The 16,317-nt window shown below is 43.1% G+C and overlaps 1 protein-coding gene across 1 annotated transcript in view; it reads left to right on the forward strand.

Annotated features, from left to right (window-relative positions):
* c20h8orf34 (chromosome 20 C8orf34 homolog) overlaps positions 1–16,070 on the forward strand; it is a 53,389-nt gene extending 37,319 nt beyond the window's left edge. Inside the window, exons 11-15 of the mRNA XM_053412547.1 lie at positions 5,427–5,553; positions 9,451–9,941; positions 11,523–11,619; positions 14,725–14,763; positions 15,608–16,070. Of these exons, the coding sequence (XP_053268522.1) occupies positions 5,427–5,553; positions 9,451–9,941; positions 11,523–11,619; positions 14,725–14,763; positions 15,608–15,615 (762 nt within the window). The 3' untranslated portion in view covers positions 15,616–16,070. The remainder of the gene's footprint in view (positions 1–5,426; positions 5,554–9,450; positions 9,942–11,522; positions 11,620–14,724; positions 14,764–15,607) is intronic.
* The last annotated feature ends 247 nt before the right edge of the window (positions 16,071–16,317 follow it).

The raw sequence follows: 16,317 nt of genomic DNA on the forward strand, positions 1-16,317 counted from the left end.
TTAGTTTAATAGGTCCTTCAGGGGCTTGTGGGTCACAAGGAAAAAAAACTACGTTTGAAGTCGTACAGTCCGAAATAAATCTTTAGCAGATTGTTTCCTTTTTTTAAATCAACTAAATATAACTTTTGCTGCTATTTGTATGTAGATAACCTGTATTTAAAATGAGAACATTTTCCTTGCACTGCTGGACAAGTTCCCAATTAGTCCCTCAATGGTTTGAGAAGAATACATGCTACAATTTCGAGGTTAAAAAGTTTGAAGTGGTATTTCATTATTATCCCATTTCATCACGTGCGGCTGTCCGTACAAGTATAGCCCAGGTTTGGGCTGTAAAAGTTTGGTGTTGTTGGAAAGTAAACACTGTTAATGGTTATCATGATTAGTCCGGCAGGCCCCCTGCCTCTGGCAGCTCCTTCAGGTGATAATTGCCTCATAAAGACAAATACTTTCCTAAAGCAATCACTAAGCAAATTCACTCAGAAATTCTCCGACACTTTTCTTTGTAAGTGTTAAGTGATCAAATTTAGTCTTTATGGGTGCTGCCATAATAAACTCTGCCCCGGTAAACTTTGTTTGCATGGTGGAAATTCATGTACGATAATTAGCGCGATGCAATGTGTATGATACAAGACAGAACCATTGTGGTGGTTTATTTTTGTTTCCTGGGGCAATTTGGCAGAGTATGAACCGATACACTGTACGACTTTTTATATTTGGCATCATGCTGCTCCCCACACCTCCAGAGTCATGCATGCATGGTTATCCTCCAACAGATCTCTGTGATTTAAAGTAGAGGTAGCTACAGTGCGTTTCTCTCTGCAAAGCTTATAGGTTGTTGAGGGTCTATAGATTTGTTTAAGTAACCCTCTGTGTGCTGTGGCCTTAATCAATGTCAATAAACAATGAGAATACACATTTAATATTATCCTAAAGGACACATTTGAAAGGGGGTTGGTAAATGTTGTTTGATCCGAAGCAAACATCAACCGATTGTAAAACATGATCGTTGATGAAGAGTCTTTGAGCCTTAACTTTACATTCTAGCTGCTATTTGACTCTAATTGAATAATATGACTTCCTTTCATTTGACATTTTCCTAGTTTCACCCCTTCTGCTTTCTTTTTCGACCAACTGCTGAACAACTTTCTGTTTTCCTTCTGATGGAGCCGAGGCAGCATGTGATACAACCTATCTTTAAAATGCCTGAATAAACACCAACTGTGTTATTGTCAATATCCTGTTTGCTTTCGCCTGTGGTTTGGCCGACTCAGTGTTTGGATCCATGGGCTGGTGAGCTCCGTATATAGATCATAAAATCCACTAGGTGTTTCGGCATTCAGCCAAAACAACAGGAACTCATTAAAGCTTGAGTGTTACCTCTCAAGTCCCCCCCGTCACCATTGCAAGCGGAAGGATCTCGGTTATTCAGAAAATAATGTATCTTACAGTTGAGTTTGGTGCATAAATCTATCTGAGGATTTTATTTTCAGATGTAGATTTTGAAATGTCTCACTCTTCTCTATGTAAACCATTCGAGCAAATTCCTAAGAAGTGTCTCCCTTGTGAACATGTTTCAAACAAGAAATGAAACTGTTGATAGTGTCCCATGCTCATGTGCTATGAAGAGAGAAGATTTCTTCACATGTTTTGAGGTCATCTGTAGCATCAGAGACTTCATGGTTTGGTCATTATAAAAAATAAGCCCCTTTTTTAATATACTCAATGTTCTACATCACACATGTGCGCATCAAATCCTGATGCCAGCAAGATCCCATCTGCCAGGATCGTCTGTCTTTTCACTCGGTTATGGAATCGTCCTCCACCTGATTAGAAACCTATTGTGCTTTTGTTGTTCTTTGCTTGTCATGTTCACATTTTGCAGTGTAAACTGCACTATGTCATTTGACTCTCCTAAGGTAAAGCTGCAGCCCTCCAGATTTCTTTAAAATTCCGTAACACTTGTTAGTGTAATTCTGTCACAGTCCCCCTCTTTGCTTGAGGATGCAATAGGCTGCATGCGTCGCGTAACCTGAAGTTAATGATAAGATCATTGGTGCAACCTCGATCCTTCAGAGACTGGAAAAGGTTCACGGTGAAGCTCAAGCAAAGGTTTAAGAATTAGTTTTTTAGAGCATATATCATGCACAGGAACAAGTGTCCCCATTACTGTCAAATTGCTCTGTTTAAAGCCCAAATATTGAGAAATGAGAAGCTTCCTTGTGTGTGTGTGTGTGTGTGTGTGTGTGTGTGTGTGTGTGTGTTTGTGTAATAGTCCCTTTGCTTTCCTGGCCTGACCACAACAAGAGAGAGTCCATCAATCGCACAATTGCTAAGCCAGTAACCCCCCCCAACCCAGCCCGTCCATGTTTGAGGTCTGGGACTGCATGCACACATCCTCAACAGTTCGTGTTGTGTGGAGGGCCACGTTGGACCCAACCCCAGATTGTGGTGATTATTACTGGTGACCACACACGTATAGCTGCACACATGCAGGCTATAAAATATTTAACTCTAGACTTCCATCCTCGCTCTCTCGGTCCCGTTTGCTCTCAACATGGAATCAATTTTGCTCGAAACAAGATCCATGTTTGTTAGTCGGGGCAGAAGCATCACCAGAGGGTTTTTCCCCTTCCTCTCTGTTAGCTCTTCTAGCTCTGTCATATCTGGGAGGAAGATAATACAACTCGGGTTTTCCGCCCGCTGACATTAGTGCATTCATAAGTCTTTGCAAAATCACCGGCTCTCTTTTTATTTTGGAGAGTAACAGGCGATCACTCTCATCTCTTTGTCTGTGCAGATTACGGAATGCAACCATTGAAATAAAGGATTAGTGTTCATGTCATGTGTTGTTTCAGATAGCTGCTTCGAATTGTGGTGAAGGGAAGTCACTTTTCATCACGTCATTGTATCTCGTCAGGGTCTAATCAAGTCCATTTTCACTTTTTGTCCTGCCCCCGTCTACCGCACAGAGCCTATGATTATACCACCACGGTAGGTTGCACATGTTGACATCTTGCAGGTGACTTCACCAAACACCAGACTTCTCACCGAACAAGTCACATTTTGATCGTGATGTCGATGTTTATTTATCGATGTTATCTGGGGAAGTGAATTGCAAGCAGACCCGGTGCATCCTGTTTGTTTACCCAGCTTCGAGGACTGTACAGTACCACCTGCGGCCTCCAGGATATATGGTCTTGATTTCAGAGGAGTCTTTTCCTTTAGTGGACAGAGGAGCCTGAGGGCAGAGGCAATGCAAATACTACACTGTGGATGCTGCTGATAAGAACTACTCCACATCCACCATAGGGGTTTTACAGAATAAGGACACAGCAATATATCGTCATCTGGACTGGAGATGCCCTTATTGATATGCTGATGATAATCAATATTTATATTTAGTCATATCTATATGATAGTTGGCCAGTTTATTGCTATTTTACATTGGAATGATGGTGCGTGTGGACATTGACATGATAGAGTGTGTGTGTGAAAGACTTAAGAGACACTAAGATATGACTTAATGGACTGTATTCTTATTTAGCTGGACAGAGATCACGATGTAGCATTCTATGATTGTCTTGCATCAGCAATACACTAACTGGTTTTAAGAAGTGTTTTTTTTTAAGGTGTCACATTAAAATGGACCATAAACAGAATTAAAACTAGGTATGGATTTCCCAATAAAATGACTGATGAGGCATAACTTTATCTATGTTAACTTGCACTATAAACTTATATTACTATTTTATAGTATAATAAAGTTTATTCCCATGCATTTCGGGAAATTTGAATCTGTTGGTGCCCTGGTTTGCCAGCGCTGAGAAGACCCAGAGCTGGAGGAGGACAAGATGAAGTCATGCTTTTGGATTTGGGGATACCACCAAAGACAGAGAAATAAAGTTGGGGAGGGGCTTTAGTTGTAGTGTTCAACCCGCCATGCTGCTTTATGAGGGCTGTAATTAAGGCCTGGCTTGCGGTGGTGTGGTTCTGCCGCCACAGAACGCCTCATGTATCTGACACACAGAGTTCAGTGCAGTGGACCCTGGGAATCAACTCCTGCCGTTTATCGGAGGATCGTTGCTTCACCCGTTTTTTCCACCTCCTCTTTGGAAAGATTTCCAAAGTCCATGTCCAATCTTGAAAAATCATAAACTGAGCTGCCTGTTCTATCCCAGGTTTGTCTTTAAATATTTTTTGGAAGACTGCAGTGTATGTATATCACCGATCTCCCACAGCCTTCCCCTGTGTCAGCACTCTGTCAAGTCCGCTCGCTCATTAATCGCTTAGCACATCAAATGATGTAAGTGCTGGCGTCAGAAGTATCGTAACTTATCTGGTGCAAACCGGACTCGTGCGAGGTGAAGTTGCGGCTGACAGATTTTATTTCTCACCTGTGCCTGGAGCCCATGTGCTCTCGACCCATTGGCTTAACAGATCATCTGCCCACTTGTGTCCCATCACGGGAATAAACAGGAGGATTAAATGTGCTGCCAATTCAGGACTTGGCAAACCCTGGGCTAACGGGTCGTCTTCCAAATCATACACATGGTCAGGAAGAGCTAGGAGCGAAAGAGGCCAGAGCAGCCACTGATAATGATCCTATCTGCCCTTTTTAGAGTTTTCTTTATCTAGTGCAGTGCTCATTCTCATCCTGCCTGTTTTGGAATGGGCTGTTTGTCCTGTGGTGATGCTGGTTGCTGCTGTCTTTCTGAAATTGTTGTGCTGCACAATGTTCACCTGGTGATTCAAAGTTCAGAGAAGCTCGACTCGCGACACAGAACCAAGAACTGGAGAATCTGTAAATGCACTGTTGTCATGATTGAGAATGTCTCTTACTTTGATGAGTCCTAATCCACCTCTGCAACAGGTTGCCTGTTAATTCAATTTTTTATTGATACTGAACATGTCCAATGTTCAAATTCCACCAAATTCGACACTGTACTTTCTTTGGCCTATAACAATACACATGCCAAGTGTGAAGCGGATGAGATGAAATCCAGAAATGCGTTCCACACACAGACAGTCAGATTGATTCTCTGCACTTTGGAAGCAAACCAAAACGTATTGTAACTACTAGATTCCTAAACTACTGCTGCCAGGCTCTTTTCCAACAGACTAGTGTTCACACAAGCTTCTTTAGATAAACTTTAAGTGATATAAAAGTCTCCTGAACCACTACTGAAAGTCCCACGAGCCACATTCACTAAACGGAGCATGCTACACCCTCCGACCTTTCATCTACACTTGTTGTGGTTTCTAGTGTTTTTCTAAAGCCCATAAAAATCCTAATTGCCTCTTTTTTTTCCAGGAGATATGGCTCAGATATTCCCAGCAATGGCTAAAAAAGTGTATTAAGAGTTAATTGAAGGGTCTCTCCTCTAATGTGACTTTCTCTCTCTCTTCTTTGTGCCTTTGCTAACTAGCGTCAGGCTGTCTGGGAGGCTGATCAGAAGGCTGTGAGAGGTGGGACCTCTGTCGGGCAGACGGGCCCGCTACTGGGAGACTCCCTCTTCTCTAAGGAGCTGGAGAACATGGGCAAACAGCTCGCCGGTACGCAGCTATGTGTACATGTGTGTGTTTAATCTGTGTGTGTCTGTGTGGAATGCATGTACATGTGTGGTCTGCCTTTAGAGTCTGTGTGAGCTGGTGTATGTATTGGTGGCTTTAATGATGAGTTATAAGGGTAAGTCAAGTCAAACACTTTGGAATGCACACACACAGACGCACACACACACACTTTGAACTTCAGACTTATGTAATAGAAAGGGGTTTAGAGAGTACTTATGAGGAGGGGGAGGGGGAGAATTCAGTTTAATTAAAAAGCGATTTCCCCGCTACATGTGTCAGAGGCAATTTGAAAACTGATTGAAATAACTTCATTTCCAGCTTTGTCATGTTCACGTCATGCGCTGCCGGGTCATTTGGAAATGATCGAAGCCGGAGACTGATTTCAACTGACACATTGGAATTTGTTTAGCACGTTCAAGTCTCATCTTTGACACGAGGGACGTCAGGGCGACTCTCAGGCTGCTTTTTGTTGTCGGAATGATCAAATATATATTTGCTAGTGAAATCAGATGAAAGAACTGGAACGGAGGCCAGAGGGAACGACGCCATTCCCCATCATATGTCATCCACTTGTTTGTTAATGCGTGTCCTCCCACTCTGTTTGACAGCGTCACTGTTAAAGAGCTCGTATGTGTCTTCACATACCAGACTTATTTGAAGCATATTCGTCCGGCTCAGTGAACCGAACACTGTCGCCCGACGGTGGTCCCAGCTGCAGTGAACTTCTCAGCTCATCAGGACTGAATAAACTGGTGCTTAGGAGGCACTAAAACTATTTATGTTAATAACAACCTAACAATCCCCCCCCAGAGGTCCTCAAATGGCACTGATTGTTTTACACTGAGTTAATGAATATTCAGGCTGCATGCTCCCACCGGGCAACAAGCTAATTCAACTCTTTCAAGCCTTTTATTAGCTGCTCAAACTTTCCAGGTTTGGAGCCAGAGCTTCACTTTTCATCTTGCCTCACGAGCCCAATGATATGCTTGTGCAATCCTGCTTAATCTCCCTTTAGTGATGCAAATGGGTCTAATTATATTTTGAGAATAATATAAATATACATAGTACTGCGAAGTTCATTTGTTATTGAAGAGTAAGAAAGATACAATATGGAACAATTCTTGATTAAAACGTCTAAAAACGTGTTCTGACATTAACAAAATGTTTCTTACAATCTTCAACCCCCAAGTTATTTAATTAATTTAGTTAATTGCATCTATATCCACTTCACCCGCGGCTTTGCCCGCCTCTGCTGTAACTTCTCAAGCAATTGAAGTATTAGGAAGAAAATGTACACAGCTAGCCTCCTGCCATGGTTTTTATCGGTTACTCGTAATCGGTCACGATGATTATTCGCCGCTCGCTGCATAAAGTAAATAAAATGTGATAAATAGCACATGGTTTCTGCCTGAGACTGATCTTCATCGGCAATGGTGCAGGATACGATAACTCCCATGATCCCACGCTGCTTCACGACGTCATCAATCTTTTGTGATTGTTTCATATTGAAAGTATTCTTCTGGCCAAAGTTACATATTGTACTATCTAAGTGCAGTTTAATTCAAGTTTTACTAAAGGGTGGGTTTATCTTTTAAATGTACGCCATTGCTCACACAATACAATGGTTTTGTAAATATGAAGAAATGCCAAATACGAGAACATGTCATAGTGCTCGATGCATCAGTGTTGAATAAAGAGAACAAGCGTTCATTGCCAGCTTTCAATTTTTGGCACGATTCAAAGCTACAGATATATTTCTGGCCTCGACTCAAAAAGTATTTAGTTCAGTCCCCAGTCTTAGTTACACCATATTAAAAATGAGCACTTCTGCCCATTTTTGTACTAATCCACAGACAATGGCTGCTTTATAATGTATTCAGGCAAGCCGTGTATTGAAACATCGTAAGCCTGAAAATAAAAACCCAGAGAAATGATAAGGCATTTGTATATTTTCAGTGAAGGAAACTAGTAACGTTAACACAGGATCTGAATGGTTGTATAGCGTGCTGGGGCCCTGTACGCTCTTACCATATGCAACTGCTGTTTGATCAAAGAGTTTAATAGATTAGATCTGTTTCCATTTCTTCTTGTCTCCTTCTCTCTGTCTCATTTTCTCCCCGCTTCTCTTTTTCATCCCTCTTCTTATTACTGAATGACTGGATCAAAACTTATCAAAAAGATGTCTACCATATGGATTTGGATGGTCCCCCTTTGATGTGTAGGAGCTGTCGTTGTCCATCAGCGTCTGCGAGACGACTCGTAATATTTTTGCACAGAATTTCAAAATAAGGCTGCTCCTGATCGGTCACAGACAGGAAGTCGAGGGAAAGCACTCGGTTTATAATAAAAACCCTGAGCAACCATTTATGGAAGGCCGACAGATTCTCACAACGCTGACATGTAGTGTTTATCATTCTACTGGTAAATAACTTGAGAATAAAATGTCAGCTTTATGGGGGCAGATTACTAATGAACATGTCCTGTTTATAATATAATAATAACACCGGTCACAGTGGGGACGGTGTGTGTGCGGTTAAGGGCTTAAACTGGGAAATCATTGAAGTACTTAGCCCTCATGTGGAAGGCCTTATGGTCTAGATCTAGGTTTTTATCAACCGAATAACAAAATGGGTTTATGGTTTCTACCATAACGTCTTCTGCAGTCCTGTCACCTCCGTGCGCTGATGTCATGACATGCCCCGTGCACCACAGGGAGTTAATTTACTGTACTGACAGAGCAAGGCCAACGTGTGACCTGAACCTCTGTTATTATCCAGAGAAGTAACATGTCTACAATGTACGAGGGTTAAAGCAACACAGACGCATGCAGGTTATTGAACATAGGCTCTGCAGTGTGCTGGATGTGCTCTGCAGTGTATCTCCCTGTAAAGGTCAGCCTGCCTGCAACGAGAGCTGATTGAGCACAGAAACAGCAATCGAATTATGCATGTCAGAGAATTAAATGTATTGGATCCCCAAAGGATGCCATACAAAATAGTCTGGGATAGATTTCAAACCATTAATGTCCCAAAGCTGCATTTAGAGTAGTACAGTTTGAATACTCAGTGGATATTTGTCAGTGAACTGGAGCCTGTGTTTCATTTTTGCCCGGAAAAATGTTGTTTGTATCGCAGGTAAGCACCGCTCGCACAAAAACAAGGGGAAGTCAGGGTTTGTGAAACACTTGTCACGCTCCCTTTTGTTGTTTATTTAACGTCGCATAAATACAGTATTCCAGAAATACTTGCTGTTGATGACTCACTCCCAAAATTATCCCCCTCGAATGATAACTCCCAGGCTGGTGTGTTGAATCTCGAGTGCCAAGAGCTGTAACGAAAGCAGAAAACATGGAAAAAATTACCCAGATGTTGATCGCGGGAGTTGGCAGCGTGACTTCTTCTGCAAACAGAAATGTTTTCGAGACTACCAGCGAGGCAAACAAATCTGTTTTTGTCAGGAACAGGGAACAAAACTATTACCAGGCCGTGCTTACTGTATATCAACTTGGAACCTTTTCTGACACAGGAAGCCGGATCCACCGCAATTTACAGGGCCTATAAATATTGTCATCATTGCCCAGAAGAGGGATTAAACCGGGCGGTCTCGCCCACTTTAATGCTCAGTAAAGTTTGTGAAACATCAGTCTTGTAGGACGCACACTTACCTCCACAGCTTCTGAATGTGTAGCAAAAAAAGTAGTCATGGAATCTCTGAGTCCCTTTGCCAGTTATCTGGGATTCGTGTTAAACGCTACATGAATCATTGCATACATATTAAATTTCAGTTCAGGAAAAACAGCAGTGCATGTGTTGACTGTTTTGAATTTTAAAGTATGACATCTGGCACCTGACTTGAATCATGTCCTCTTTTTTCCTCCAGAGGTGGAGAAGGATCTGGCCAAGCTGGCAGAAGTGGGGAAGATGACCAACTGGAGCTCGAATAACCTGCACAGTAGTCTGCTCCACACCCCTCTGCGCCACAGAACACTGCCTGACACGCTTCCTCTCCACAGTCTCCTCTCCAGGCCGCAGTCTCCCGCCGGCAGCCTCTCGGGCAAGCCCTGTGGCGTAGGTCTCCCTCTGCTCAGCCCCAAGCCCACCTCCCTGGTCATGGGTCGGTCTCAATCTCCCAGCAACCCTGGGAGCAGGACTCAAACCCCCAGAACGCCCAGCAGGCCTCTGACTCCGAATAGTTTACTGACACGCTCCACCTTTAACACCGGATCTCATAAAGAGGTGACCTTCAGGAGGTCGCGGAGCCGCCCTGTGACGCCAACGAGTCAGCCCATACGTCCCCGACCGCTGCTCACCCCTCCGGGACTGAGCACGACAGACAGCCTCGGTGCCAGCCTACGGGCCTATCTGTCTGAGGTGAGACCCCAAACTGAGTCATGCACCGCAATCCTCAAACACACGTTTTAGTTCACTGTGCAGATGTAAGGTTTCATGACAAGGCACATCCATGGGGAGGAGGCAAAGTCGCACTGTGAAAGCTTTGGCCTCATGAATTCACTAAAGTCCGGCACAGAAGCTGTTCCATCAGGCTTCCAGTCTTTATGCTAAGCTCAGGGTCTTCTGACTGTAGCCTCAAATTTAATGGGCAAGACATGAGAGTGCTAATAATTAAATGTAACTGTTGGCAAGAAATCTAGAGAGCATTTCTAGCAAAAAAAATTGAACTCTACCTTTAATGGACACAGTAACTTCCATGTCCATGACATAAAACTCTACATATTACACTTGAGGTGCTTCTACCATCTGTGATTTATCTCGTAATAAAACAGATCACATGCACTCACAGTGTGTAAATCAGAAGTAAATGTGTCATAAACTTTGAGCCATGGAATTGAAAATGGCTCCAGCTTCTCTCTAATGTTTTAGTGTGTGAGTGAACTTGTGTGCTGAGTGTCAAACAGGCTCAGTGCCCAAGTAAAGCTGGCTGTGGAACACCAGAGCCTTTTTACACACAGAGAGATTATGATGGAGAGCACATAACATCACACATGTGCAGCCGCTCACAAACACCGGCTCTGCACACTGTGTGTGTGTGTGTGTGTGTGTGTGTGTGTGTGTGTGTGTGTGTGTGTGTGTGTGTGTGTGTGTGTGTGTGTGTGTGTGTGTGTGTGTTAGCTGAGAGTCGTGGAGGTCTTTACAGTAGGATGTCGTTTCATTGTGGAAAAGTGAGTCTGGCATAAAAGGGGGACTTTCAATGGGATTTCTGTCTTATATTCCTTTCATGATCTACTTAACAGCAGCGTTATTAAAATACAAGACCTGTTTGAAGGCTCTATAAATGGAGGGGGGGGCAGTCGGTCTGTATACTCACACTTATACTAGTTGACACCTAGTTAGTTTATTCAAAACAGCGGTGAGACCCAGTCTGATTTTACTGAGGCCCCCTGGTCCCATGGTCTCCAGGCCTGGTCAGAGAGTGAGGAATCATGAACCTTTTTGAATACTAATAAAATAATAGATTATTAAGTTTTATTTTAACTGAAAATAAAAAGTGTGTATGGAGTAAATGTAGAACCAGTGACTCAGAGAAATAACAACACAAATAGGGGGTAGAGCTGTCGTCCTTTGACCATTGACTATGATATTGAACATAATATGGCGCTAATCATTGTAATAATGCACTCTATCAGTAGTAATTATCCGGTAATGCAGGATATATTGCTTTCTTTTATTCGTGTAAAGATTAAAACAGTACTTTCCATCATCAAAATTAGTTTTGAGATCAATCGGATATTTGTACATTGAAGTTCAAGTTTTTCTCCAAGTATATGAGAATGGTTCTGTACAAGTTAAGTTGTAGTGATGCTATGATGATGAGTGAACTGACAGGCTGCATGAGATTATTTTTCTTCTCCATTTCTCTCTGTCTATTTAATCCACAGAGCAAAAATAACCAAATCTCTTGCATGGTCTCCGTTTTGTTATTTTCCATTTCAGGATGAGTTTTACCAGCAGTTACAGGCCATCAGACAGCCCTGGCACATCCCCAGTGACACAGACAGTGACATCCTGGAGCCTCCTGAACAGGATAAGAGTGAGTGACGTACCTACCGCCTACTGCCTTCCTTCCTTCCTTCCTTCCTTCCTTCTGTATATTCAAACTTTAAATTCATTATTCATCATCTCGATGTATTCCTTCTCCTTGTACTAGAGCGAGGGATCAATTGTTGTTCAGTTCAGTTGCTTGCAGTTTATTCAAATCTGTCTATTGAATCAACAGTTCTCAAATTTGACTAATTCCACCCTGTAATGTATTTACCTTAACCCCAGTAAGCAGTGAGGCTTGTTTTATATCTGTAATGTGACTTTATCACAGTGAATAACCGATGCATGAAAGTGGCAAAAGACCTATTAAAAAAAGGAAGATTTATGTGCAACTATTTCTTGTAAAATGACTGAGATGGAGCACAAGGGCTGACACATAAAGACTGACACAGTTAGGTGAATTCCTCGGGGGTGAAACGTTGGAGATGTATATCTATCAAGATCCAGTCAATAGACATGAACGGTCCTCGCTAGAAAGTCATAAATCCAGTCAGCAGTGGTCTGGCTGCGATACAGTACGCCACATTACTCCAGCTTCGAATGGGACTGAATTAGATCAGACCTCCTTGAATGTTCCTCGGCCATAAATCACATGCACGCATACAGCAGCTTGGTCTGATAGTAGGAGGTTTGCCAGAATGAAACTATGAGGAGTTCTCAATCCACTGGTGTCTACTAACAGAATGTCAACTATATGCCCTCTAAATTGGTTTACTCAAGGCTAAACGTCTCAGATCCTTGAAGATGTTTGTCAGGATTTACACTGCAGCTGCACTAAATGCAAACTCACTCATGTAAATATTACATATTTTTAGCAGGACAGGAAGTTTTAAGGCCTGATGTGTTGAAAGGAGATATTGGACAGAGCAAAAGGCAAACGGAAAATGTTGCTAAACCTGAAGCTTTTACGATTAGGTCTAGTATCTGTCCACATCTTGCCACTGACTGAAAGACTAAAGGGCCATTATATTCAACAGGGTGTATCCCCCTGGAAACATGAATAAGCTCTGCAACATTCATGATGGTGGTGTTGTGAGTAGCACTGTCACCTCACAGCAAGGAGGGTCCTGTGGAGTTGGCATGTTCTCTGTGTCTGCATAGGTTTGTTCCAGGTACTCTGTCCTTTGGGTCCATTGACTCTAACCCCACGAACCCCGCCTCTCGCCCAATGTCAACTGGGATTGGCTCCAGCCCCCTTGTAGCCCTTTGGGTTAGTGGATTAGATGGATGACAAGGAACTTTAGGTATACTTTGCGATATTATTAGATCCTGAGATCCTGTGTGCAAAGTGTATTACCTGACCTGACATGCTGCAAACTGGTGCCCAGGGAGTGTCCCAAACAAGGAAGGTTCATCTACTGGGATACCTCATGGGTGTGTTATGACCTGATCAAAATACAGAACCAAATGTCATGGTAACGTGGCTTGTAGCTGTAAAGACATCTCGTGAGTGGAGTAATGTGCTGGATGGAGAGACGCACCAACATTACCACATGTAGGTCCTGTCACAACTCTGCTAATGCCAGCTCTCATATTGATTTGTCCCCGTCCAAAAATGACATTCAATGATTTCAGAAAAGTTCTTTGATTAACTTGGCCCCGTTCTCTCCGTAAACAAAGCATCGGCTACTCGATCTGAAAATCAAATGCACATGGGCCTCACAAAGACAGTTCTCATTGATGTTATGAAACGAGAATCCCAGTCAAACCAAGATCAAGCATGCAAATGGTTGTCACATGGAAACACAACCCCCTGACTAGTTCCTCCAGAGTGCCGTTGTTTTGCCAAATGCGTATCTTGCAAAATAGATGAATTTTCCTAATAGCCCCTGGGGGCCAGCTCCGAGTCTTGGCAATGGTAGTGGCATGTTGAGAAAGGATACAAGCCACATACTGAGTTAGAGGTGGCTCAGACGCAGGGAGAGAGAGAGACTGACAGGGAGAAGGAGACCCATCAGCCGCAAGACGTGACAAAGCGTCTTCTGGCGTGAGAGAGGGCCCACAGGAGTGTTCACTGAAATCTGGTTTGTGTGTCTTTGTGCATGTGTGAGCATGTGTTTGAGTGATTGTATTAGTCTGGGGAGACATTCAAATTGTTTTCAGTGGCTTAATTCTTCCTTCTTTTCAGGGGTAATTCTTTGACCTTTGAATTGAATATGCTAAATTGCGCGTTGGCAACTGAACACTTAATTTGTGCCACAAATCTCCTCCACAAACAGAGGAAGAAGGAAACAATCACAGAAATCTTCCACTGCTGTAGCCAGTTACTTGTTGTACTTGTTGTCTGATCAGAATTACAACATTTCTTGTGGCAGGAAAAATCATTATCTATCTTACTTCATTTCACATTTTATTTCAAACACGCGGTCATATTTCTACTTAAACTCGTTTGCTCTGCTTTCATCATGTCCACATACCTATATGTGTGTTTGTGTGTGTGTGTGTGTGTGCCCATGATTATTGGGCTCACTTCATTAGTGCAGTGACACCCTCTTCCCATTATCACAGCAGATGTGTCTGAGCCTCCGCCAAGCGTGTGGTGAGAGTTAAATAATGTGGGGGAAAATCCATAGGTATTTCCTGTTATTCTATAAACTTCCACGATGGTACAACCACACATACCACAAAGGAGATGAAAGACGTCTGTTCCTTTTCTCCCTTGTAAACCATTTGTCCTCATGTGGCCATCCCACTTAGCACAGCATTGACGTGGAGTGGAAGTAGATTAAAAAGTCACGTCATACACCTGTCAACACAACGTAGTGGATGTGACAGCGATCAGTGTAGTTTGTGTTATTCATCCTCTGAGAATCAAAATTAATAACAGCGGAAACAGTGTTGTTGCACGTGATGGACATTGTAACCATTACAGTTGCACACAAGTGCGTCCATGAAAAACAGCAGGGAGGCCATTTTCTGTTTCAGTCTATATGTGCTTATCTAAGCGAACTGGTTGTTCAATATTTAAAGGCACAACATACAGTGAGTCACAGTATTATGACAGTGTCAACCAGTGAGTACATGTATCTCAAACTTTTCCCTAAGCTCATCATGCCCCTCTATGTGACACATACTCTGTCTTTTATTTTCACAGGTGGTGCCCGAGATGACAGTAAAAGATCTGTGTTTTCAGGTGAGATTCTGAACAGTTAGAGGCGTCACCGCCTGAAATCCGCAGAGACAGATTCACCTCGCGATGTGCCGCCTCCCGTGATCCTCCAAGACCCGGCTCCAGTCTGACTTCTGTCACTGTAAGCAACCAGCCTCAAACTGAGTGTGTCAGTGTCTGTCAGTGACCTCATTTGTAGCCACAACACGTTACCCAAATAACTACCAATGGGTGACTGACCGTGGAGGCCCACGCCTTCATTTATGGTCCATTCAATTACCGTCACAGACTAAATGGAGGGCACAGCGGCTCTGATACGTGATTGGTAGAGCTTGGCCATGTGTGGAGACATGAACACTGGTGCCCAGTTCCATTAAGTCACTCGGGCTCTGAGTTTACACGCAGCAGACAGTGTCAAACTCTCAGCGTCAACATTTGGGAGCAGGAGAAAGTCTGTCTGGTTTGAGGTTGTCTGCGGTTCTCCTTCTTGTGGCTCCGGAGGTGCCCACAGCTCCCAGTGTCAGGGTGCCAGTCTGGAGGCAGATCTGAGAGCAGGCTGCTGCTGCTGCTGCTGCTGCTGCTGCTGCTGCTTGGCTATCGGAGAGGCCAGAGCGTTGCCATCGTAACCAAAACTCAGAGCTTGAGTCACACCAATCACCGCTCTCCCAGAACTTATGAAATACGGTCGCTGGAGCCTCGACTGGGCAGCAGCAGGCCTCATTTTCCACCTCATGTTTGCACTGTGACATGTTTAAATATTCAATGGCTGTTTCACAGTAATTGCCCCAGTTATTATTCTTATTAGCGGTTCAATGTGTCTGATTCTGGTTCCTAGGAGACTGATGTTTTTGTCTCTCATTTTTCACAGGCCTATAGTGACGGAAGACCAGGGACATTGATCCAATCAAACTATTATGCAAACCACTGGACATTTTTGAATATGTGTACAGAGACGATTATTTTTGTAATTCACACGAATGAGAAAAAAGATTGTATACTTTTTTTCACAGATATTTCATAGACATTGTACTGTAACTGTATGATAAAAAAAAAAGTGAAAATATGACTCCAGAGTATGAAATACAACATTTATTTTTGTTTGCTCTATAGCATGCTATTGGACCCCCATGTGGAGTGTAGAAACAGATGCATTTTGTTGTTGACAGATTCTTTTTCCTGGCCTAGTGCATATTATTCACACTGTGAGGGCAGCACAGCTGTGTTAGGAAAACATTTATCGATACGCACTGTTAAAAGATGTAGTGATTTCCAAATAATAAGCAAGTCGTAGAAGGAACACAAGGAATGCTGTTATCTTCATTAAAATGATTTGGTGCACATGTCCCCGTTGTGTCTCAGATTCTGTTATTGGACGTGCAACACACTAAGACCGGAGTTCAAACTGTGGCGCTGACCGAGACGTAGGAACCTGTCCTGACCAACATGACGTTGCTCCTGTGTGTATGCCCGGGCATGTTTTGGTCAAACTGTGGTCGTCTGAGTGTCACACATGCAAAGTCAGCACCATGGGACGCACGCTCCACGCACACACACTCACCCCGCCCTGACACGGTCTGA

This window comes from Pleuronectes platessa, chromosome 20 (assembly GCF_947347685.1).
Source record: "Pleuronectes platessa chromosome 20, fPlePla1.1, whole genome shotgun sequence".
Lineage (NCBI taxonomy): Eukaryota > Metazoa > Chordata > Actinopteri > Pleuronectiformes > Pleuronectidae > Pleuronectes > Pleuronectes platessa.